This window comes from Haemaphysalis longicornis, unplaced genomic scaffold, assembly GCF_048455015.1.
Source record: "Haemaphysalis longicornis isolate Haplotype H1 unplaced genomic scaffold, Haemaphysalis longicornis Haplotype H1 scaffold_13, whole genome shotgun sequence".
Classification (NCBI taxonomy): domain Eukaryota; kingdom Metazoa; phylum Arthropoda; class Arachnida; order Ixodida; family Ixodidae; genus Haemaphysalis; species Haemaphysalis longicornis.
The window spans coordinates 65,112,579-65,136,894 of record NW_027526233.1 but is presented as its reverse complement, the minus strand read 5'-3'; the positions used below and the strand labels follow the sequence as shown (position 1 = coordinate 65,136,894).

Sequence of the window (24,316 nt, the reverse complement as noted above, 5' to 3'; positions counted from 1 at the left end):
GAAAATGAGGAACATGGCGGGAAACAAGAGCAAACAGCTGACACTGAGTTGATGATGACATTGCTGCGCTTTTTTCGCTAGTAACTAAATGTGTAGTGAAAATTTAACTACTAATAGCAGGTTAAAATTTTATTTTGAGAGCAAATAAAACACATTGTATGTTAAAATGGGTAATCCACAGGCCGGAAAAATAGGTTGCGCTCCGCAATTTAGCCATACGTGGCCATATTGGCCATATGTAGCCAGTAGCCTCTAGCCAAAAAACAAACGTAAACATTGCGTTAACTGGCGCACAGAACAGGGCCCGCCGAAAGCGGAGAACTGCTACCATTGTAATAGCAATCGGCCCGTTCTACCCTTTCCATGCTTGACATTAAATTATAGCAGCGTGACTGTATGGTGCGGTGTTTTCACCGATGTGTTTATGTACTGAATCGCCACTAGCAACAGTTGTGTGAAGGCGCCGGGGCTCGTGTTCTTCAGCGAGGTACCAGTTCTGCTTTCCGATGGGTCGAAGTCGATCTCGTTCGCCACAAAGACGGGGTAAGCTCGCATACGAAGCTTCGCATGTCAGTAGTGCTTGTATTTATCTCAAGTCCCGGAATAGAGGAAAATCTATGTGCTCAGAATCGACGGGGACGACAGCCGAAACTACTGCAATCTTTATTGCGGGTTCTTTTTGTGGCTGTGCCGCTGCCGTGTATGGCTGGTGTCTAATAATCGTCGATGAATTCCCCCCTCCTTTACCTCGGCGAATTAATGTCACGCCCGCCTCACACGTCATGGTGGGAGCAGTCTTGATTTATGCCCAACCGGCCAAACCGCGGCCGCTCACTGACTAGCCATGTTTGGTGTTAATGACTAGTTACTATTAATCACAGATTATCAGACGTAAGTCTAGCGATAGTCACGTGGGGGCGAAATCCCAGCCAAAGCAACCAATATGTCCGGAAGAACCACCGTCCAAACCAATAAATAGTATTTAATCATTAAAAGTGACTCTGCCTTGGCCGTGTGGGAAAAATCAAAGGCTGTGTCTAGCGTTCCGAGACGGAACGGCAACTTTCACTAAGTTCCATCCACAGGAAACACAACTCGCGTTGAGAGCATTCTCTCTTGATTTTTACCCAACCGGCCAAACCGCTACCGCTCACTGACTAGCCAGAATCACTGATAATTATTAATCATTATTAATAATTACAGATGATCGGACTAACTCTAGTTCAATCCAGACGGATCATCAAGCCGCCACCCGACGCCCGCTTCACAATATTTCAGCGAAAGCATTCGGTCTTGGTTTTTACCCAACCGGCCAAACCACTACCGCTCACTGACTAGCCAGAGTCACTGATAATTATTAATCATTATTAATAATTACAGGTGATCGGGGATAGCTGGCGATGGTTACGTAGGCCTTGGCTCCAGTGAGCGGGAGCGGTTGAGCCGCTGGAGTAAAAAACCAAGACTGACTGCTCTCACCGGGTGAATTGTGAAGCGGGTGTGAAGTATATGGCTATTACAAAACGCTAACCACGGCCACACACACACACACAAAAACGTTGCGAGAATCGAACCAAGGACTACAACGTCCGTAGTCAGTGGCGAAACCGCACACCAAATCCCAGGACGAGAAATGGTGGCTAATTGGCTAGTTTTGATTTGGCGTTCAGTCTGGACGGAACTTTAGCAGTTTTTAGCGTTCCGTCTAGATGGAACGCTAGACACTTCCAAAATATCAAAACATGCTGCTTCCACCGTGAGTTGTGAAACGGGCGTCACACTGGGTTATCGGGGCAGCGGGGTTTGAACGCTTGTATTTCCAGCGAGTTCATAAAGGTGCCCCATGTCAACAACTAGGCAATTCAAGTTTATAGCTAGGCAGCCGCGTTTTTGTCTGCAATCAGTGCCTTCACCTGAACGGGACAGAGATCCAATTTTTACACCGCATTTTATACCACCCATAGTTTAACTTACATACCCAACTCTTCAATAATGGAAGTCTGGACAAGAGGGGGTGTATGTTAATGTAGGGAGCAAGCGAAATCAGTTTTCTTTATTGCAATATCTTCCAGACATATCCATTGTTTCTTCATTGTTGCTAAAATGCGCTCGTAAAATGTGTCATGCTTTACGGGCAAGTTCAGCTTTGCCTGCAGCTCTGGCTGGACGCGTTCAACGCGCATACGATGTCTTTCTTCTCCCCACAAACTCTTCATAACCGCGAATACCATCTCCACAAGGTTGTTGCTGACGGGAACAGGAAAAATGACAAGCTTGAGGAGGTTTGATGCAGTGGCTTGCAGGCAAGCCCCTCGCAACCACCGCAACATTGCTGCATGTGCGCAATTTGTGCTAACTTCGTCTTCCGTAGTGTGACGCGCATTGTTGGGCGTGCGTTAATCACGTAAAATTTTCTAACTGGACCGTCTATAACAAATCCAGGACAATACCTGTCCTGACATGGACGGCGCAGTAATTGGGTGCTGTATGAAAAGTCGGGACAGTCCCACAAAATTCTGGACACTTGGTAACCCTAACTATACAGCAGTCATCTCGTTAGTATTAAACTGTGTACTCTACAACCTGGCCTTTTCACAGACCATTTGTATTTTAAGCCCTCTTTTACTTTGACCACCTGATTGTACTTCTACTCTGCACGAGTTCACAAGTAGTTATTGTTTTGGTGCTCGTTGCCTTTTTATGTCCTTACGCGTGTAACCACTAACAATTATCATCATCCCTGTTGCTTTGCGCAGAGCGGGCCCGGTCCAGGTCGCGTGAGCGGGATGTCGTCCCTCGAGACGTGCCACGGGACCGGGATCTCGACCGGGAGCGCAACCGGCTTCCCAGAGGTGGGTCGCATGCTTACCCAGCATTCCCTGCTGTTGCACACGGTTTGTGGCCCCTGTCACAGAGCTATCGCCCTTAACGTGCTGCCTTTTGCAAGTTTTGTCACGGGGACACATGAGGGGCCTTCACGGAGCTCCACTGGCCTACACGGGCAGGTTGTCACGCCACTATTGTGGACACCCTAAACAAATCTCCAAACTGATCCCATTTCTTCCTTGCAACCAGTCCACTCCAGGCAATAAAACAGGTGCTTCGAAAGGGGCCAGAATGTGTTTCGCTTGGTTGTGAAATGATGTGCCAAGTCTTGGGTTTTGGTGCAGACGTAAGTTGACCTCAAATGCAACAGTATAGGGAAATAAGCTAGAATTTGAGAACGGTTTGAACACAGATCTGCAAAGGTGCCCGCAACAATGCTGCCAGATTCTCTGTTGGAGCACCCTCCTTGAAGTAAATTCCTGTGGAGTGCGTATGTGTTGTTTGGTGAGGGAGACTTACGTAAAGCGGCCAGCAATCGCTCCGCCTAGTAAATCCAATTAACATGTCAGAGACACAGAGAGTCACCACTCATCACTTTGTCTCGTGGACTGAAAAATCCCAGCTGGAGACAAGAGTCTCTCTTCAAACAGTCCAGTGGCCCCTAGAAAAAATAATGTCCTCCACAGTAGCGTGTGGCACTCCTAGCTTCTGGAGATCATAAAAAAGCACGCTCCCAAGTACTCCTTTTTTTTTTTTTTTTTTTGTTAGACCTTAGATGTTTCATCTCGAGGTTGGCAGCTGCTTCGTAGGAGTGTGAACTTAGTACATTCAGATTGCGCTCAGGTTATGCATTGCATTCCTTTCTGTGAGCATACATTGGAGGGTGAGCAGTTCAAAACAAAATACAAAGGAACCACGGATAGAGTATACCGTATTGTTGCGCGTATAACCCGCCCCTGCATATATCCCGCACCCCCACTTTCCGTCGACGAATAAAAAAAAATATACCCCCGCGTATTGCCCGCATAGTTTCTTCATAAAAGTATGGACCAAAGCTACTACTTAGGTAACATTACACATTTGTTTATGCAAAAGAACTTACCAAGCTGACTGCGTAAGTAGATATGTCTTGCTGCATACATTTTTTCATGTTGGTATATTGTTGCGCTGTGTGTGCACCAAAGGAAATACCTCGCATATAATCTGCACCTCTACTTCACCCCTAAAATTTTTGCATTTTTGGTGCGGGTTATACGTGCGAAAATACGGTATTTCGAGGTGTATCCACCATTAGTAGTTGAGACCTGCAAGACATGCCCAGGTCTATAGTATGTGACACGTTTTAGAAGTTGCTCAAAATGCTACAGTCTTCAGCCCAGATTCATAGCTGGGATGTTGTAAGAACAATGTGATCAATTGGTCGGCTTATAATTTGCGAGAATCAACTGTGCGCTCGTGCCAGGTTATCACAAACTTCTCTTACTATGTCCTGTATATGAGCAGCTTCTTCCATTTTTGTCGATTTCACATGCTTAAAGAAGTGCTTAAAAAGGTTGGTATAAGCACCATAAAACTCAGAATTCATATGGGAACAGCAGGGCCCTACTGAACTCTTGGAAAAAGCCGGAACACATTTAAACGCACTCCCAGGCATTTCTTGGCGCTGCCGGTTGTCTTTCAGGGACAAGCTGTTCTGGCAACACATTTTGAAATGCATAAACAGCCGCGTGAAAATATTCACACATGCGCTGGCCACAAGCCCGGTCGGTGCATTTACTTCTGCAATATGCACCCAGTGCAAATTTTATTGCAATGTCCCCTTGCTTTGCTTGTTATGTTTGGTTTTTTCAGCTAAAATGGGGTTTTGATAACCTGCTATACATGTCTACATCTTGATCTTTAATTGGTGACTATTCCATCATTTCATCGGCTCTCATTTTTATAACGTGGACTTTTGTCCACAGCAGAGCAGGTGCGAAGGCAAGAATTTTAAAAATAATGTTTAGCAAATGCGTTTAATAAATTGTCGTAACAAAGCCAGTATACATATACGGAAATACGGTGGTGAATCAAGGGCACCTTTTTTGCATAATAGTTACGTAATTAGATAAAGTATTGATCCAAAATAATTCCCACGCATATTAACCTTGCATTGTATGTGTAACCGTCAACATAAAGGAAGTCAGAGTAATGTTTCTCTAGTGCAGATGTTTACGTACTGATGTGCAATGTTGAGGCAAAACAAACATTGCACTGTTAGGAAACAGTAGGAAAGCACGAGTGAAAGGTAACACAACCGGTGAATAATTGACGGCTGCGTCAACACAACAGCGCATCACCATAACTGGAAAGAACCACAGTGTACTTATACTGTAAAGGCAGCCGTTCTAGCCCCATGGCGTATTTTGTTTGGGCATGAAAGAGGTGAAAAGCATCATTCTCACTCACAAACACGTGTGAATAAAAAAGGAAACACATTGAAGCAAACAGTTATCCCACATTTGTAAGTGTGTTCTTAACATAGATGGAAACTTAAAAGATAGCGACTGCGTGTCCGTAACGAGGACCTTGTCATGATATTCCCAGGGAAGAACTTTTTTGAAGCGAGCCGTGCGGTCTCTGCTTTCGCACTGGATTTCTCGTCCAGGATGCGTATCCGCGTTTGCTGTGCACACTTTGAGCCCTGCATGGGCATTTCTCCACAGGCTTCCTTCCCAGCGTGTCTGATTGAAGCAAGGGGCTTTAGAGTTTCCCAACAAGGTCTGGTGGTGGTGTTGTTGCTTGCCTTCAGTGAACATTGGATGATTCTGCAGATTCCCAAAGGGACAGCCAGCCTAGGTTTATTGGCGTATGTGCCCTTTACCCCAAATGACACCTCGATCGGAAACGGTTTTCCTGGTGGGGGCCCTAAATGTTTGAAAGTGGAATTTTCCGATATATCTAGCCTTGTAGCTATGCTGCCAACTGATGCTGTTGCAACCGTGACGGTGGGCCGCGTGTCAGCGTAGTGTAACTGTATGCGAGATGAAAGGCGGTGTTTAGAATCATGTCCCGAGCCAAAGCAGTGGTAGAGTGCAGCTTTTGCTGTTCCTTTATGGGTTTCCTCATTCACGCATTGAAACCGAGCGAACTGCTTTTATACGAGTGGCAGTGTCCCGCGTAGACACTACATGTTTCCATATTTGAGATTTTGGACAGTTTATTGGTGTCAAGTCTTTAAAATGTTTTCACCAATTTATTTGGAAATTCCTAGTGGTCACCCCACTATACAAAACGCTGGCATTTAAAAAAAATTCTTTTTCCAGTTTTGCAGGGTGAGCTGAGCAGTTTTTTGGCTTGGGTTATTTTTCCAAGCACAATTCGAAACAACACCCAAACATCGTGACTGCCTCCCTTAGTGTTTTCTACAATGGCCAAACTGATGTCTTTGTGTGTTTGTGCATGTGTGTGCAAGAGAGAGACAGGCATAGAGAGAACAACTGAGTGAGCGTGTGTGCGCGCAATCAGGAATTCTAAGATGCCCTGTTGCGTTCTCGCTGTGAGTACAAATTGCCTCTAGCGACAGATAAATCTTTTTTCAAATCATAACTTGAAGGTATGTCGGCGTATTAAATGACAAATTTAACTTCAGAGAGAACTAATGAGCTCGTGTATGGAACTTCCTCTCGCTGCCTCCTCTGCCTCCTCCTTCTTGGCCCACCCGTTTGCTGCCCACCCAGTTTTTCATCTTTTCTTCTCCCTGCAGGCTGCTGCAAAGCTCCCGCTATTCCCACAGTGCCATTTCCTTTTCCAGACACGTTCCTTCATGCGGATTAGATTTCTTGCAGGAAGGTCACATTTTGTGCGGTCGTTTAGTTTCAGGGACATCCAGCCGATTCCTGTGGGGTGCTTGTCTCCTAGCTCGTACGAAAAGCAATGATTTATACAGTGGGGTAACCGCGAGGAATTTGTGAGTAAATTGGAGTCGATTTAAATTTGGCACTAAACCTTGTGAAATCTCAAAAGTGGCGCCATCTAGTGTCTCAGCATGACACTACTGTTCGTATACAAACAGCTGCGTTGCTTTCAATGCACGATTAAAAAACACACACAAAGGAATAGGAAAGGCTGCACTTTATCGTTCTTTTAGGCGGGGACAAGTTTTTGAACACTGCTTTTCACCTCATGTGCAGTTGTTAAAAGTACACTGCCATGCGGCCCACTGTCACGGTTGCCAGGATTCTTCTGGGCAGCTTGCCTATGAGGCTGATCGATATGAAAATGCCGCTTTCAATTATTCGAGGGCCCTATCGGGAGAACCATTTTGTTCAAGGCGTTTCAAGTAATGCCCTTTCATTTAGGATAGAAAGCCAACTTTAACAAAAATTGCTTGGCTGACCCTTTGACACGAAATTCAGGGGCACCTCTTGCTGGGCTGTTTTGTTTTAAGTGCAGGGCACTTTAGGGGCTAGCCTTGTCGTCGTAGCTAGCTGCAATGCTGGATGTCAAGCAACTGCCGAAATCAGGCGGTGCCACGAGATGACGGACCCAAGTAGAGCCCGGCGTTCTGCCGTAGGGCGTCCCGCAGAGGCTTCAAAACTAAGTGGTTGAAATAGTCATGACTGTTGGAAACTCGTGAACCGCTGGTGCTTGTCATACATCTCCCCGTTGTTTAGTGCAAACAGAACTGCAGGAACATTTGAGGCAAAATATATGTAATTAACCGGCAGCACCCGCGTTCATTTAGTTCGGAACACTCATTGGGTTGGTTTGTGAGATAGTAAGCGAAAAAAATGACAGCGCAACGTCGGCATGCGTGGGAGGAAGAGCAAGCGTAAAAAGAACAGAACTCCTGCTGGCGCAGTTTCAGGCAGGGGGCACGCGAGCACTGCGAAGGCAGGAAATTTGAATTGCATTGGGTGGTAGCAGTGAGCGGATAACGGTGCTGCAGCCCATTATGGCGAATCACTGCTCTGCACTTCTGACAGCTTTTACGTTGAGTAAAATGGCTAATTTTTTGAGTGACGTCTGCCCTTCGTCTGCCTGGGCACTGTTTGCTGTGTCAGCCATTTTCTGTGCGAGTGCCCCTCATGGGCAGGAGTTCTTAGTGCAAGAGTGGCTTTCTGTTAGTCTGCACTTGCAAAGTCCGAAACCTGTCCACACACAGAAGAATGATGATGTCGCAAAAGCATACCCAGGCAGACAGAAGGTTCAGTTTTTAGGCAACCTGGTGAACTGTGGCAGGCCCTGAAGCTGAATGAAACATTAAATGTGGTCTGCAACCAACAACGAATCAGCAAACCTGGGAACAGAAGGAAAGTGTAAACGTGCGTGGGTAGCCTCATAGCGTCTGGCGGGAGGCAGCTTTGAATGAGAACGCCCTGTGTGCCCTTGTCTCCCTCAGAGCGCCACAGGAGCCGGTCTCGCTCTCTGTCTCCCAGACTTCGCAACCGGTCACCTCCAAGGCGTCGACCCAGGAGCCGGTACGTGCCTCTTCTCTCTCGGTCCCCTTTTGGCACCCGTTTTGCTGGCCCTGGCTAAGGAATAAGTGGTGTCTTTCAGCTCCACAGTCTTGAAAGGAATGCACGTATTTCACACAAAAGAGCGCAGCTACTACGCCAGATTTGTGTTTGTTCAAACGTTTAGTTGAGTGTGCAAGCTTGACTTGGTGCCTGTAATATAGCGCCACTTACCTGTAGCGTGGGGGTGCAGCCAGTGTGGAGAAGGACAGTCTCCCCCTTTGTGGTGCTTCCCCGCACGCCTGTTTCCATTTGCGCCTTCGGTGACGGCCTCTGGTAGCATCTGAGGACGCACTGCCAGCCACTGCAGATTTCGTGAATGGTGGCGTGAGAAGAGTCGCTGTCGTCCGCACATTGGAGTCACCCGCCATGTCTTCCCTGTGGCTGGCTGAGTTGTTGCACTGCTGGGCAAGAGGCCGTGTGCCCCATTCCCAGCAGTGGCAGCTGTTAGGCAGATGCTTGAACGCGCATTACCACCTCCAAGTGGTCCAGGCTAACCCTGGCGCTGATGGTGTGAGTTGCCATAGCAGCCCCAGTGCAGCTCCTGTCGCACAAGAACCTTATTTTGAACGTGTTTCAAGCAACCAGTACCTGATTGATATGCGCACTGCCATCAAGTGCCTGATCTTCGAGTCGTGTTCCAGGTTTCCATTTGCAAGTCCCTAAATAAGCTCCTGTCATCTGATTCGGATGACGTTACCTTTTAGACGTGTAAAAAATCACATTAGGGGCTCTGTGTTTTGCCTTTCTTTCCACTTATTTCAAGTCTTTGACGTTTGAAATCTTGGCACTCATCTCAAGCTGTCCTGAATAAAAAAAACTTTGCCTGTACATGAATCTTCTGGTAGAGTTGCCTGACATCAATTATAGAACACCCTTTTATGTAACACTGGCTTATGTGACTCCCCCTTTCGGGGCATTGAGTGAGCTAGTGTTCCATAAATGATGTTTAGTGGAACACCCATAAATAAAGGGGGTGTTCTATAAATGTAAACGGAAGTAACGCTGCTATAAGATTCGTAGTGTGGAGGCTAAGCTAGAACGTGTTAGTGCGACAAGTGCAGCGACTTGCAACACTGGAAATAACATCATCTGCCAGCAGGCCTGGGGCTCTAAAATAAGATGCAAGCAAACTCAGTAAGAAAAATGTGACGGAAAAAAAGTGGCAAGAGGCATTCGATAAGTCCCAACCTTAAAATTCTAGAACCACTGCTTCAGTAGCTTATCCCTTCTGTGGGATTACTGATTAGCACACCTTGGTAAACCTGGCAGTTGTTTGGGTTCAGGAAGGTCTAGTTGCCTACCTACTTTTCCATCCATTCATTACCATTATAGAACCCTCACCATTCTGATGTTCTTTTTTTTTTTTTTTTTCACCATCACATACACAAAATTTTCTCTAGCCTGAAAAGTGTCAAAACTGTCACATTCCGTACAGTTGAAGAGCCGTGACTGCAGTAGGTGGTTTCGCATTCCATCTCTCGCCGTTGCCTTCTGCCAGGATGGGCCTACTTCAAGCTCTGCCCATCCATGCGTCTTAAAAGTGTCCCAAGATTGTGCGTAAATGTCCAGGAATGAGACTGCCGAGCTGATGGAAGTCGCGAAAACAGACTCTGAGCAAAATTAGATTGAATGTGCGAAATAAAACACTTTTTCTTGACAGCTTGGAATGAGGCTACTGCACCAGCACTCAGTGACGCATGCATTGGAAGCTTTCTGACCTGCACTGTTTCTGGTATTGTGTTTCAGTTGCAGGAACTTTTTTTTTTTTCTCCAGCAGGTTGGCAAAAAATTCATGCAGCCAAGAAAAGCTTCTGCAACATTGGTAGCGTTGCTTTCAAAAAGCCTTATGTAAGGACTGTGGTCTCATTCTGGCCTCTTACATGACAAGGTTTACTGGAAACTTGAAAGCAGTTGGGTTTTTTAATTTTTTTGTGTTATGCGCACATTGGGCTGAAATTCAGCAGTTTATTTTAGAAGGATTTTATCCTTCTTGTTTAGCGCATTTTTCGTTAGTTTTGACTTAGGTGAGTGTGCGTGAGAGAAGGACAGACCAGAATTCGTTCTATAGTTAGAATAGTTACTGGTGTGTGCTGTGTGTGGCCATTGAGTGGTCATAAATAGTGTCATCAGGTTTTCATGAAAGAGAAAAATGTCATAGGTTTTTTTACTGAAACTACTGAGAGCCGATGAGAACCGAAATGGAGGGTTAGCCAACAGGACCTCGGAAATGTGGGTTGCCTGATTGCGTCGTTGTGTGACGGCAACATTGCCTTCTGGTTTCAGGAATGATTTTCAGCCTTGGGATAGCCCGCCTAGCCATGTGCCGAGTTGTCTAAGCTGGCTGACCATGGAGAGTATGTTTGACACGTACGTAAAGAGTTCAAAAAAAGAACAAGAGGAAACGAATGCAGGTGCCGATTGGAAGAAATTCATTCGGCATCTGCTCGTTCCTATTTACTGGGTTACTTTTATTTCAAAGCTGCGTGGTTCTGATTTTTTTTTCCGATAAAATATGCAAGGCAGGCATTGGCTTGTTGTCATGCCTTCCATATTTTAACTACTGCTGTTTTTAGGCAGAATTGAGGTGTGAGTCTTGCCTAGCAGAGACCAAGTGGTTTGCATTGAAGCCTTGCTGTTCATGTGATTAAAATTACCCAGTCTTCAGGACACTTATTACAACCACGGACACTAAAACAGACTGCATTCCTTGTTGCTACGTGTCAAGTTGCTGTTTCAGGGCTTATTTCTGGGGGACGTTCTTCTGGTAGGCATATCAGGGGGGAATTATGTGCTACAGTCATTGGAACAATCCCATCTTGAACAGATGTACTTGCAGCCACATGGGCAATGCCACCTTTTCAGTATAGCACCCAGAATGTGGCAGTTGGATGCTCTTACAGATTGAGTTGGTGCCCTGTCTTATGTAGCCGGCTTTAACTGTGCTCGGTGCTCAAATGGGAATTCTCTCTTGTCCTTTTTGTTCCTGTCCTGCCGTAGGTCGCCCAGAAGACGCTCCCGCTCTCCAAGGCGGAGGTCTAGGAGCAGGTGAGTCGCCATTCTCTGTGGGGGAGGGGGGGGGGGGGGGGGTAATTGGCGAGCTGAACAATATCGGGAGAATGTCGGAATTTTAGCGTTTTAGGCCTCAGTCAGGGAAGAAGAAAATGTTGCTTGAAGTGAGCAGAGAGCGTTTGATTACCCCACGGAGCAAACACAAAACGGGAGGGGAAATTTCGCTCCCTGCAGAGGCCAGGCGACATCACAGGGATTCAGCCAGTGGCATCTTTTGCGCAAGAATGCATTCAGCGTAAGACACATGGACGACTACATCATGCGATTGGCATGCGACTGATCGTTACAACGGTCGCCACAACTAGTTGTACGCATGAATTTGAGACACGTGGTCCAATGCGAGCGTGCGATGCGTCGGTGGCGCTGCTCCGCCCGCTATTCTTGCTCCATGGTTGTCTCCCTGTTTAGGCGCACGCCGGCCGATTTGGATATGTGCAAGCGAAATCCCAGCAGGAAAAAAAAAACATTTATCAACTTGAAGTGAAAATGAATAGTGCTATTTACGTTACACATTTCGTTTTTATATGCTCAGTACGACGGTGTGAAAAAATTTAGCACCCATGATTCCACTCGTCCATGCTGTAGGTACCGCTGGCAACGTGTGTCTACCAGGTGGACAGCGTGCGTAGAGTGTACTAGAAGGATCTTCTAGTGCACTCTAGCACGTGGGTCGGTGGCGGCAGCGGCGTTGAGCTGCTCCCCACAAAATACTCGGAATTGCCACTGGCGTCACCTCGGGGCTTTGAAAGAAACTTCCTCTGCAATGACACGACTGCATCTGGCTTGCCCGTCGCACGTCGTGAGCCTCCTCCGACCAGCGAACGACGACAAAACCGGTCCTAACAACCAGTTGTAACGATTCGTTGCATGTCCTAGTGTCCCGCGCTTTAGTTTTTAACAGAAGGCCATCAGATGGACAGAACTCAAGACCTGCAGAATCCCCGTGATCAGCACTCAGCTGTGCAGCAACAACTTAGCGTACCCGTCTATTATCTAGTCCGTCAGGTGCCACTGTCATATCCTTCAGCATTGCAGCTGCAAAGCCTTATGAACGTTCACATTAGTTTTCGTGGCGACAGTATGTGGTCGCTCGACAGCGTATGCTCCAATGGGTGTTTCGCCCCGTGGCTTGCACATGTGCGAGCGACTTGAGCGACGAGACTGTGCTCTCTGCTCAGCTGGCATTTTATGGCCTATGCACCTCCATAAAACGGTGACTCCCCCCTCATCTTCCTTCTCACTCTAACAGGGAGTACTTTGATGCCAGGTCGTCAGCCTCTGCCTCCCAACACTAAGACGTACCGCATATCCCCAATATAGATGCGTCTTTCAGGCAGAGTTCTCACATGTTTCTGGGGTGTGCCTTTGTTACGAAAAGTGAGGCATTGGCCGTTCTTTTTTTTTCACCACATAATTGTCGTAGTGCCTGTCTGCCGGTGTCAACCTCATGCTGTATGTGCTAGAAATGTCATGGCATATTTCTGCGTATGACTCGTACAAGCTAGCTGTAATCATCTACGTGAATGCTCTAAAGTGCTACCTTTTGCCGCATTTTTCAGACCAGAAATTATAGGTGCGTCTATTGTGCATAAAAGAAAGCTGAGGACCCTTCGCCTGTGACAAATTGCGGACGATAGGCAAAGCGACAACTTGAAGCTGCTTAGCAGTCACAAGGGGCCCATATCACCTCACCCCACGTTCCTTTGAACCCGAATCGGGAAACTTCAAACCTAAATCTCGCCGTTTATTAACTTCCTCTGGATGTCTTGTTTGGAGTAAAGTTCTTCGCGGTACGGAATGAAAGTTCGCTCTAGTTGTTGTATATCTCCACTTCTTGTATGGCTGCCCCGTGTAGCGCAGAGCAACGCACATTGGTCTTGGGAGAAACATAGTTTACAGCATATGTTGATCTGCTCTGCTATGTCTTGTGCATAGTGAGACGATTGCGACTGCAAGAACATTCCATGAAAACTGTCCACATTACACCATTGCGAGAGTTTTCTGTGGCAGAGGGATGTCTTCTCATTTGAAATTCATTAAAATTCATTAATTCATTAAAAAGTGGCAGGCAGCTTAGGAAGCCAACTGCAGAAGATCGTGCAAAAAGAGCATGAATTTCTGCTGATACAGCATTGCCGAATACACCTCTACCGCTCTGGGCCTGCCTCTGTTGCTGAGCTTGCAGTGATCCCCTTCTTTAGGGTATTTGCTCTCCGTATTTATATTACACCTGTGCGTGTGGGCATTGTTGCGCAGAAGGTGAGGTGGTGGCATCTGTAGCAGCGTGCACTGTGCAGACATTACATTCGATGCTTTATGAGTGGATAGCAGCATCCAACTGGTGTGGTGTAGTCTGTAAGGCATCAGCTTCACAATTGACTGGACCGAAGTTCAACACTGGCCCCCCAAAGTTTTTTTTTCTTTTCCGTACTGGCTCAGAAGAGGCTACACTCAGGCAGAGGCGAAATCCAGTGTGCTTAGGCTAGTAGTAGCGCTTTCTTACTAAAAATGGCTGTGCATTGAAATGGCCTCTTTACTGGGGATCCCTCTTTTGGGAGGTAGAGTGGCTCGGTGGAAGAGCTTCATTTCGTTTTAGTGAAAGTAGGAAATAGTGGATGGGCAGTGCGTGTGTCAGCTACCGTTGCCCCCTTCCTGAGTTTGGTGGTGGGGGAAGTTGAGGGGTGGGGGAAAGGGAGCGGACGTCTGTGTGGTCTTTCACCCCTGTGGTTCTCTTTTGCCGGCTTCCATCAGCTCCGTCGAGAAGAGGACGGGGTGATCCCAGCCGGCACGTCTGATGCTTCGCGTGCAAGGAAAGCCAGTCGAAAAAGGGCCACTGCAAACGCCTGCCGCACTCGGACAATGGTTGGTCTTTGCTGTACCCAGGCTGCTGCGCCCTTGCGAGCATTCAAGATATCTGAAACATAATGCCGTAGGCTTGGTGCATACTGTGATGGTGGTGCTGGGTTCGTTTATTGCAACCGAGGGTTCGTTTTAACTGTGGCCATTATAAACTCGGCTCGGCTGTACTGATGCTCACAATATAGGAAAGGTAGGAACCCAGCCGTGCCTTAAGGTGTGCTTCGTTGAACAGGAGCAGGAGCATTCATTGTAGCAGGGTTCAATTGCGTCAGTCCTTGCTGTCATTGTTTGTGCGCACTCGGGTGCTTGTTGCTGGAGGCCTTGTTGAGGGTCATCTTCCTTATCAGCATTTCAAAGGAGCAGTTTGCACCACCTTAGCTGGGCATGCCTTTGTTTCCAGACTGCTGGACGAGAGGCCTGGCTGTTTTATTTCGACACAGTGCAGTGTAGCATCCTGTCACCAGGTCTACTTGAGTTGCTGGGTGGTACCAGTGCGGATTGGTTGGCCGTGGTGGCGTCATTCACTGACGTGAGCTGGTTAATCCTGTGCGCGCAGGGAACGCAAGGACAAAGTGGAGACCCCCGCAGCCCTGCCCAAATTCCTGTTGGAGCGGCCGCCCATCACTGGTACGTGGCTTGGCTCTCTTCCTCCGCTTCGTGGCCCCTTTAATAAGCGGCCAGCGGTGATGGTGACAGCCCCGGTGCGATCCCTCCCTTCCTCCCTGTGTGCAGCCAAGGACCTGGAAGGCAAGACGGAAGAGGAGAAGGAGATGATGAAGCTCATGGGCTTCGGCAGCTTCGACTCGTCCAAAGTGGGTGCTGCCCTCTGGGTGCATCCATTCATGCGTGGCGATGCTTAGTGAGTGGTGAGGGAACGCCATGGGTGGGTTCCCTTACAAAGATGTTGCTGAGGACTGGCAAGAAGCAGGTCTCAGTCGTCAGTGCGCGAGTGAGTATTCCTTAGCCAAGCAGTAGGTCGACATTCGAAGTGGGCGCACCCTTGTACCAAAGCATTGCATCGTGGTGAGGTACACGCCTTGCTGCACTGACACTTGCTATTGACGTCAGCTGCAAGGGCAGTTGTTTCACTTTTTGGCTTTTCACGTTTTCGTGTCTTCTGTTGGCCGTGGGCATCCTGATTGCCCGCTGCAGAACTGTCTGCATCACATGGTGCGTTTAACTGGAGCTGAAGTTTAACCCTACACCATTTGCAAAGCTGCATATCAGAATACTGGTTGTGCAAACACCGCTGCTTCCTTGTGGCTGAGGGGTTGGTGTAATGCAGATTGTGGAACTCGTGGAGAAGGACGAGGTGTGTTGACGGCGCACAAAGAAAGATGATATTCACTGGACAGGTAGCAAAATACACAAATTAGAAACAAAAAATTTACACCATCTTCCCGCGAGGGGAACCGTGGGGTAGATGCGACGCATCGCGGGTTGCCATTGCGTTTCCGTTATGTTAGCGATGTCAGCGTGTGGATTGCTGTTGTTGTGTATCCTATTTACGCAGCATGTTCACCCCCGATGCGTCGCATCTACCCCATGGTTCCCCTCGCGGGAAGATGGTGTAAATTTTACACCGAGTGCAAGCTGCACACTGACGCACAGCTAGCACGGCAACGGGAGCGAGCGCAGCCAAGCGCAAGCTGCACGCTGCAGTGAGACCGGCGGAGCGCGCAGCTGCCGCAGCGAGGAGAATGGGGGAGGGATGCGGACTACGTCGCGACAACAACGCAGGACAAGGCGAGTTAAAGAGATGCGTTGCATCTAAAAAATCTGATGAGTACAATCGCTGTACAAAAAGGTCCTTCCCTCAAAAGTTCGGGATGGTGTGTGGGGAGTCGGTGGCTTAGGAGCACTAAGAGTGGCGCGCTTGTCATGGGGGCTTCTACGGCCAAGAGGTGATGCGTTGGAATTGACCCGTGCGCTCGATGGTTGGTCACGGCCGAAAGTTGCCTCATTGTTACCGGGTGGTGATTCCGGGGGGAGATGTGGCTCGGATTTGAGGTTCCCTGGTCGTTTGCTGGTGGCTCCCCGAACACCTTGTTCCTCCTCCTCCTGGCCAATGCCCTGTTAGTCTCTCTTCATATCTCTTTTCTTCCTCCTCCTTTTTTTCTGACCACAGCTCGTTCCCCTCTTGTTCAGCACTTCTCGTGCTCTTCGAACAGCGCCTCATCACACATGGCACCCAGGGGACGAAACTGAGCGTATAATAACAAAACCTTTCTGGACAGTAATTACTTTTCACATTTGGTAACATTAAATTGGCTAATGCTTACTGATGTTCCTCCACAGCTCTTCTGTCACGACATATGACAGCAGCTGCAGGTATGGCTCGAGTGCTTAACGTCATGTCTGTCGACAAATGCCAGGGTAGTGAGCCTGCCCCCTGCTTTCCCCCAGTACGGGGGGTCGGGGGGAGTTTCACTGCTGCTGTACATTGGGTGACTCTGGATTCAGCTGCGTCTGTGCGTTTTGTGCCCATTTTCTAAAGTACGAGCAGAACTGGGAGTGGAAACATTTCAGCAGCGTTCCTAGTACGGCCACTCTGGGGTCTTGCAGCGCATACGGTTGTGGGTGAGCTCTTCAGGCAAAGGAAGGAGGGAAGAAACAATCTTCATTAAGAAGGGATGGCCTGATGTTATAAGGCCTTATCCCCTGCTGAGGTCTTAGATTCTGCCAAGATTTTAGGAGGTGTTGTGGCGGGGACTTGTTGTGACATTGCTCACAAAAGAACTGTAAAAGTGAGGGCAATGGCGTAACCTTGAGGCACACCTGAATATTAAATTCAGGAAAAACTCACGGTGAATTGAATCGAATATTTTTGAGTACAAATACCTTTACCCTAGTCTGTAACGGAGCTTCTAAAACATTGCTACGAACAAGACGTATCCTGGGCAGTTGGAACTTAGTGTACCTAGGTGTCCATGTACTGATGAGAAGTCGTTACAGGAAATTAAAGGTGAATGTTTTGGCCAAAATGGCAAGGCAGTGGAAGGAAAGTGTGGCACACGCTGCCACGAAGTAACTAGAACTTGTGAGTGGAGTGAACAGCCCTGACTACCTGCCCGGGAGCGTCAATCTTGCGTTTGGATTCAAAGCATGAAGCTAAGTGCAGTGCAGTCTTGCAATTGAGGTTTCAATCAAACATCACTTGCGGGTTGAAAGAAAGGCAAGAACGGGGCGGATATCCTGGAAGAAAAAAGTATCCTTATAAACTGTCACAGCAAAAAAAAAGAGGGGGGGAGGGGGGTGGTGAGGCCCAAACCACCAACCTCTGTCACATGCATTGAAGTGCAGGAGGTGGTGGCATTACCTCTCGGCTAATTCTGCACATGGCCATGCTGTGAGAATTCTATCTAGCTAAGTTGCCAACAGATATTGTCAGATCTGTCCGGTTTTAGTCATGTTTGAGGAATTCTGACAGTAATAACGCTTGTTTTTCACACAACGATCTTGCAGGCGAGCCTCATTATGCCTGTACTACAAGCAATGTGGGCAGAGCTTTCTTATTTGGCACATAAAAGGCACGCACATCACCGATCTTCGCGACGCAAGCCAAGGTAGCCACAAATAGAATTGATTACACAACTATTGTTGAACAGAAATAGCTTGGTTGAATCTGTCTCAGTGCATCCAATTGCCGATAGGGAGAAAGGTGATTGTTTTTTTAGGTGGATGGGACGAAATAGCACTTACGGATCGCTAGAAGAGGTTCCCAAACTCGGTAAGGACCAGGAGTTGCCATCCATTTGCGTCACAATGCTAGCTACCTGCATTTGTTCTTGCCTTCCACTCGGATATCAGCCGAGAGTAGACATCGGCATATTGCACGCGAACCCACTAGTGTACATGTAATTTGCAACAAACACTGATGCGTCAAATCGCTCATAAATATGGCCGGCGGAAATGGAAGGAAGCAAATGTGCCAAATCTAGCGGAATTGGAGCAATGAAGGAAGTGGAACTGGGTGGCAGCACTCTTTAAAGGCTGGTGCTACGTAAATAGGCGGCGCTGGAAGCAATGAAAGGGCTGTAGGAGAAATGTAGGTTCCTTCTTAACATGCCGTGAATGGCGGAAGGGCATTCGACTTGCTGTAGTCATTGGAAAGAGACTAGGCACGTGCTAGTGTCTGGTGCAACCTTAGTGCAAGCAGTGCTCAGTTCCTCACTCATGCCTCCATACCGCCAGCAAACCCATTTCTGGATTATGCATTTTGCGCAAGTAGCGTTTCACCTCACCACCTGTAGCCTATTCTTGTTTTGTGCAAGGCAACACCGCCTGTATAATCATTGCCTATTGCGTGAGCGAAAAATGGCCAAACAGCCACTCTCCCGTTGCTGTCTCCTATCCTTCCCCGCTCTGTAGCCTTGCTGCGTGCTTTCATGTCCACCGGCCAGCGCCGCTTCTCGGAAGCTATGCAAAATAGTTGACAGTTTGCTTAGCGTTCTCCAGGGGGCGCTCCTACGCCGCCTTCTTTCTCACATGCCTGTCTGTCTTGGTCCGTCGCTGATAAAACCGCCTTTGCCACGGAGCAAAATCACTTGTGCTGAAGCAGGCTGATGCCAGCTTTGCACGCTTCTACTTGGATCACGGTAACTGCAATTTTCAGAGTGGGGCATCCCCCCTCTATCCCCTCCGCATTTCAGTCTTGTTTTGTCCTTGCTGTTCGCACTCCGCTTTGGCACGCACTTATAAAATTGAGGACTGTAGTGTAGAAGCGCCCGGAGAGCATGGCGGGACCCTCAGCTGCTCATCCTTTTGTTTTCTATAATCTTCTGAAATGTACAAGCACGTGATATTTTTGGAATGCAATGTTAGAAGTGAGCGCCTGAACAAAAAATGTGCATGCAATTTTTTCTTCCCTAAATCCTCCAGAGAGAAAAATATCAGTAAAATAATGGCTGCATCATCCGAAAATATCGTTTTTTTGTTCGCTATTTGTCTACCCGACAATTAATCATTTAGTTTCATACTAATATACACTAGAGGGAAATCTTGCGCCACTATCTAGGGGAGCCGCGCTTCGGCGAGCGTTCCGTCATGTACCGGGCAGGCACGTTCCACTTGTCCTTGGCTTGGCTCATGAACAGGCTGAAAAGTTGGCTCTGGCTGCAAAAAATTAACAATATTACTTTAGAAGGTTCATCAAATTTGTTTTATCATCATAAAATTGAAATTGAGCCTCCAAAAAGATTCATTTGTCAGTGATTATGTAGAAGCCTCATGCACGATGAACAAGAAAGAAATTTTATCCTCTTTTGTTGATTTTGGCTTCGAGACAAAAAAGAAGCCATATAGCTAGCTAAGCCAAGTAGGTGAGGAACATCGCTAGCGGCAATGGCGCCACCCACGGCGGTCCACAACTGCAGCGACAGATTTCCCTCTAGTAGATATTAGTATGAAAGTCTATGCAATTAATATGTTCTTACACTATTTCAGTCCCGCCTCCGTCAGTTATGTTTGGAAAAATGCAGCAAGTATGAAGCGAGCAGCTCGTTGAACGAGATCCTCAGTGCACCCCAGTACTATCGCCCCGTCGCGGCTAAGATGTGAGCAAAACGGCTCTTGAAGCCCAACAGGCAAGCTGACAGACACACGTTGTAGAAGTGGGTGCAGCGTTCGTGACTCATGAGCAGTGATGTAAGGCCGGCACGCACCAAATAGCGGATGAGTGCCGGAACTAAGCGTCCGTACCCTTCCCATTGAAAAGCGCGCGATGCGTTTGGCAATGTTTATACAGGCAGCGTTGGTTCAAGGCTGGCACGTGTCAGGCTTTGTTGCACAGCTTGGGTGCATGCAGTGAAGCCAAACCACGGGGGACATGTGGTGGGGTGATGCTTGCATCTTTAAAGAAATATCGTATAACAGAGCAAGACTTTTATTGCTCTATTATTATTCATGAATTTCTAATCCTTCAGACGCTAAAGGTGCTCTGCAGTTTGATTTGAATAGCAAAGCATATTTGCCAGATATTCAAAGGCTCGAATATTCAACACACGCACACACCTCCAGTAGTTTTTGAGAATGCAGGCCGGGAAATATTTTCCCTAATGCTCGCACAAATCTGTTTCCGTCTCAAAGTGGCATTGTGTTGTGTGTTCATTTGTTCCCACTCGCAGGGCAAGCACATACCGGGCAACAATGTGGGTGCTGTGCACGTTATCCACAAGCGCAAGTATCGGTGAGTGCGATGCCTGTTTCGTACTGCAAAAGAATCCACATTTGGGCAAGTTAGGGCTGGCCAACTGCAACAGAATTTTCGGCTCCTTAAATGTACTATTTTCCGGTAGTATTACCTTAAAAATTGCTACCTGCAAAATTTGTAGGCCCAAATGTGCATTGCTGCACCGTAAACGAAGATCAAAAACGCTCTTTTCAAACCGAAACTGGAAAAAAAGGGCGGCCATTTCGGACGGTCGGAAGTGACGTTACACTCGGGAATCGAGTAGGCGCAGCCGGCAGATTCTCCCACGGCTGCCTGTGAGATGACGGCGCGTATTCGATGTGTTTCGGGTCGTCCGTTTCTTCAGGCATTTCAAACATGCGCGAAAAGGGGTGGGGAAGTGCGTGCAACCATTATTGCATCGCTGTGAGCTGCAGAGACGCGCCCATAGTCGTCCTGTAAAATGTAAATGCAGGCACCGCGAGAGGTGAAGCTAGGAGCTAGGAAATTGGTACCCAAAAGGCACTGTTGAACGCTAGATGATCGCCGGCACAGCCAATATGCCCTGTGCCGACCGAACTATCCTGTGTTTGTGAGAGAAAAGAAGAAAAAAAAAGAGCTACCGTGGGAGGAAAGCGTCGAAACATGCCAGCTAGCTTGTAAGAATTCGATTTCAGCGCATGTTATCAAAGTTCAAACCCAGAATTCATTATTACACGGGCAGTTTTGTTTCCGTTAGCATAGTATGGTGCCATGCATCGACAAAAGCACTCTTGAAACTGTGACCTTTCTTGGGGCTCAATGTTGCCAAATGTGCCCCCCCCCCTTTTTTTTTTCTAACTGGTGAGAGAAATGTAACAGCAGCTGGTATTTGTTTGTTTTTTGACGAAGTTGTTTGACTGGCACGTGCAGTTCGCCGCAAGCTGTACTTGTTCGCGCCCTGATCGGGCGATAACAGTGACAACAGTGTACGCCTGCCGTACTCGCGCTCTCGAAGAGTCGACCGGCCGCGACAACAGTGTATTGTCTCGCGTCGGCCATTCTGCGACGCCCGGCTGCGAGCTTGCAGTGCGCCATACAGCTGCCATAGTCGTTCGTGCGCCGACGCACTGACCAGCCACACGAGCAGCGTATCTATCACCTCGCGTAAGCCGTTCACGCGTCTCGCGTGCTCGTCGAGTCGACCGAGAGCCTGCTGCCACCGTCACGACCTCGAAATCGGCCGTTGTGCAACTGCCGTACTCGCTCGCCGACGGTGTATTGCCTCGCGTAGACCGGCCCCGGCATTCTTCGAATTTGCTCTTCATTTCTTGGCAACCCAAAACTTCTTCAGCTTCTCGCATTACGGAAACGCGTGAAAGAAATTATTCATGCAAGAGAGCGGATTTCACTTCCACTCGCGTGAGGCCGCGCTTAAAAGGGCTACTGATGAGAGGTGACGACCGCACGGGTGACCTGACTGGCATGTCAAATCCGGAAGTTCGCCGCAGTGGCGGCAAGTTGTGGCGACACTCCGCGAGGTGCTGCGTCGGCTGAAGTGGCGTGTTTTTTTTTAAAATTAGGTCACAAGAGTGGTGCATACCACACCTTGAAGCAGAATTTGGGGCAGGTAAATTTTCGTTGCAGTTGGCCTTTAAGGTATGTCACCACCTTTTCCCAAACTCCTTAAAATTTCGACCAGTAAATTTTTATTTCTCATGGACCTTATAAAGGATCATCTTTTATGATATTCAAGAGCTAAAAATAGCGAAAATAACGCTATTCATGCATCTTATTGCCTAAAAATACCTCAAACTTGCCTGTTATGGGAACATTCATAACTATTGAATGGATTGTAGGCATTGCAAAAATGTTGGCACAGATTTACCCAACTAACCCTTCTGGGCAACTAGCTAAGACCTTTGCCATCCAATATTTACGAATCAAGTTATAGTGATAACAGGAAAGAAAAAAATTTAAAAATGTGTAATTTTCGTCTTTATTCCTTTAAATAAATCGTGACTTCATCAAAACTTACCGTCTGTTTTTAAAACTCCTACTTCATTGTACAGTATAGTAATAAATAAACGAACCTGCGAAGTTTTATTGAAAAAGAGTTATTCATTTCGAAGTTCCAACTGTTCGCACAAAAAGAAAGTGCTAGAAACCAAATTTTGAGAAAAACAAGAATTAACTTTTTTGGTTGGTGTGCAAACCCAATAATCTTGCCCCGTAAAGTTAAAATTCACCAGGTTCATTGCTAGGGCCCTCCTTAGGTGCCACGAGCTCTTTTCTGTCTTTCGTTGCTGCCCGTATTTTCTTGTGGAGATGTTTTGTCTCACCCATTGACTGGCGCGTACCCTTCTTCACGCGGTGTTGGTCCCTGGTACAACGGGGTACGGGAGTGTGGTTGCCAGGTTCGATGCCTGCTGGCCTCAAAGTATCTGCTGTACTTCTGTTGCTATTGGGAAAGCGTCCCAGAGCATAACACTATACACCAAAAAGTGGGATGGGCAGGCTCATTGGACGTCTTGCGCAAACCAGCCCAGTTGTGCGAAAACAGACGATAGGGTCCGCATACCTATAACCACATTACCTTGCAGTGAAGGTTCTCGCAGCGGCACTGCACAATTGTTTTCCAAGCTTTGAAGCACTCTCCGATGCCTTCGCGTCCACATGGTCTTTGGTTGGAGCATTCACTGTGTACTGATCCTCACGAAACTTTCGCTTCTGTCGCCTGTTTAGCGAACTTGACGACGCCTTTCTATTAAAACATCCAGCCTATGTTGTTACTGTTTCTACTAAGAATAATACCTGTCAGAATGACTAGCTCAGTAGAATTCACACGGGAGCATAAAGCGAGCGGAAAGCAAACAGACGCTTGTGTGGTCATGCATGCACACCCCTAACGAAAATTTAGAGCAATATTTAAAAAAAGGATGCCTTAAATATTGTCTTTGAATAATCGTTTACGTATCAGACTAAAATACACCGAAAAATTTTCAATGTGCACTGCTGATATTCCAGTTTCTGTTACCGGACCGCTTTAGTTTCAGTTTCAGAATAATTCACCAGCTGTTAGAAAATTGTCTATAACTTGTTAACCAACTAAAGTAAGAACATGATTCTTTCTGCAGAATATTTTAGAATGTTTGGTGGTTCTCAAAATGTAACAAAGAAAAAATGCTATAAAAACGCCTTTGCAAACGTGTTGACATACCTTAACATTTTGAAGGGCAGTGTAGTAGGCGAATACACGAGAAAAAAAGACAGCGGAAGAAGAAGGCTGGCCTTTAAGGTGTTTAATCCGTATTTTGTGTAACTTGCCTGACTAGAACACACTCAACCTAGTCAGAAAGAAGCATGTCTAACACTGTGTGTGTGCATGTGTTCTTTCTCTTTGCAGCCAGTACATGAATCGGAAGGGAGGCTTCAATCGTCCTCTGGACTACGTTGCATAGCGTGCTGGTATGATGTTTTCCCCTGGGGTGTCTGCTGGAATAAACACTTGTCCACTGCTGAGTCCGTTGCTTTTCCTGTACGGGGGAATGGTGGTGTCAGCTGCCCGCATTTAGTAATCCTTCACAAACGCATCAGTAAGGTGAGTTGTGCATCCAGAAAATTTCGTTGGGTTGTTAAAAAAATATATGAAATGGATTGCTGCAAAGGTCGAGATTTTGAATCAAAGCTGAGGGACAACGCAGAGCAAGAAATTTAAACAAATTTTAAATTTGAGTGAAACTTTTTTATTCCCAATAACTTACAAGAATGAATGCTTCCACACAGAGGAATCCCAGAAATACAGACAGGAACTATAAAATAATCTTCAGATAAACTCTTCATGCCGCTTTAAACCAGCGTGTCAGCGTTGCTATGACCTTAACTCAGACGAAGTATAATTATATCAGCAAAT

The 24,316-nt window shown here is 47.2% G+C and overlaps 2 protein-coding genes across 3 annotated transcripts in view; one reads left to right on the top strand and one right to left on the bottom strand.

Moving 5' to 3' along the window:
- Window positions 1-365, bottom strand: part of LOC144163870 (uncharacterized) — a 36,763-nt gene extending 36,398 nt beyond the window's left edge. Inside the window, exon 1 of the mRNA XM_077694548.1 lies at window positions 357-365. Coding sequence (XP_077550674.1) covers window positions 357-365 — 9 coding nt within the window. The remainder of the gene's footprint in view (window positions 1-356) is intronic.
- On the top strand, window positions 247-23,925 carry LOC144164319 (uncharacterized). 2 transcript variants are annotated; one of them, XM_077694814.1, is made up of 9 exons: window positions 247-543; window positions 2,757-2,852; window positions 8,210-8,288; window positions 10,611-10,694; window positions 11,325-11,372; window positions 14,812-14,882; window positions 14,988-15,067; window positions 20,381-20,442; window positions 23,810-23,925. In XM_077694814.1, exons 1-9 carry the CDS (start codon window positions 507-509, stop codon window positions 23,862-23,864), a joined length of 612 nt encoding a protein of 203 aa, XP_077550940.1. In that variant the 5' UTR covers window positions 247-506; the 3' UTR covers window positions 23,865-23,925. The 2 variants fall into 2 exon arrangements, with proteins under 2 accessions (XP_077550940.1, XP_077550941.1); XM_077694815.1 differs by lacking the exon at window positions 10,611-10,694 and having other exon boundaries at window positions 249-543.
- The last annotated feature ends 391 nt before the right edge of the window (window positions 23,926-24,316 follow it).

Excerpts from the sequence above, each read along its gene's own strand:
- LOC144164319 (XM_077694814.1), top strand. The coding sequence starts at position 507 with ATGGGTCGAAGTCGATCTCGTTCGCCACAAAGACGGG. Across the intron at positions 10,695-11,324 it reads ATGGAGAGTATGTTTGACAC|GTCGCCCAGAAGACGCTCCC; the intron begins GTACGTAAAGAG and ends GTCCTGCCGTAG. Across the intron at positions 15,068-20,380 it reads GCAGCTTCGACTCGTCCAAA|GGCAAGCACATACCGGGCAA; the intron begins GTGGGTGCTGCC and ends TCCCACTCGCAG.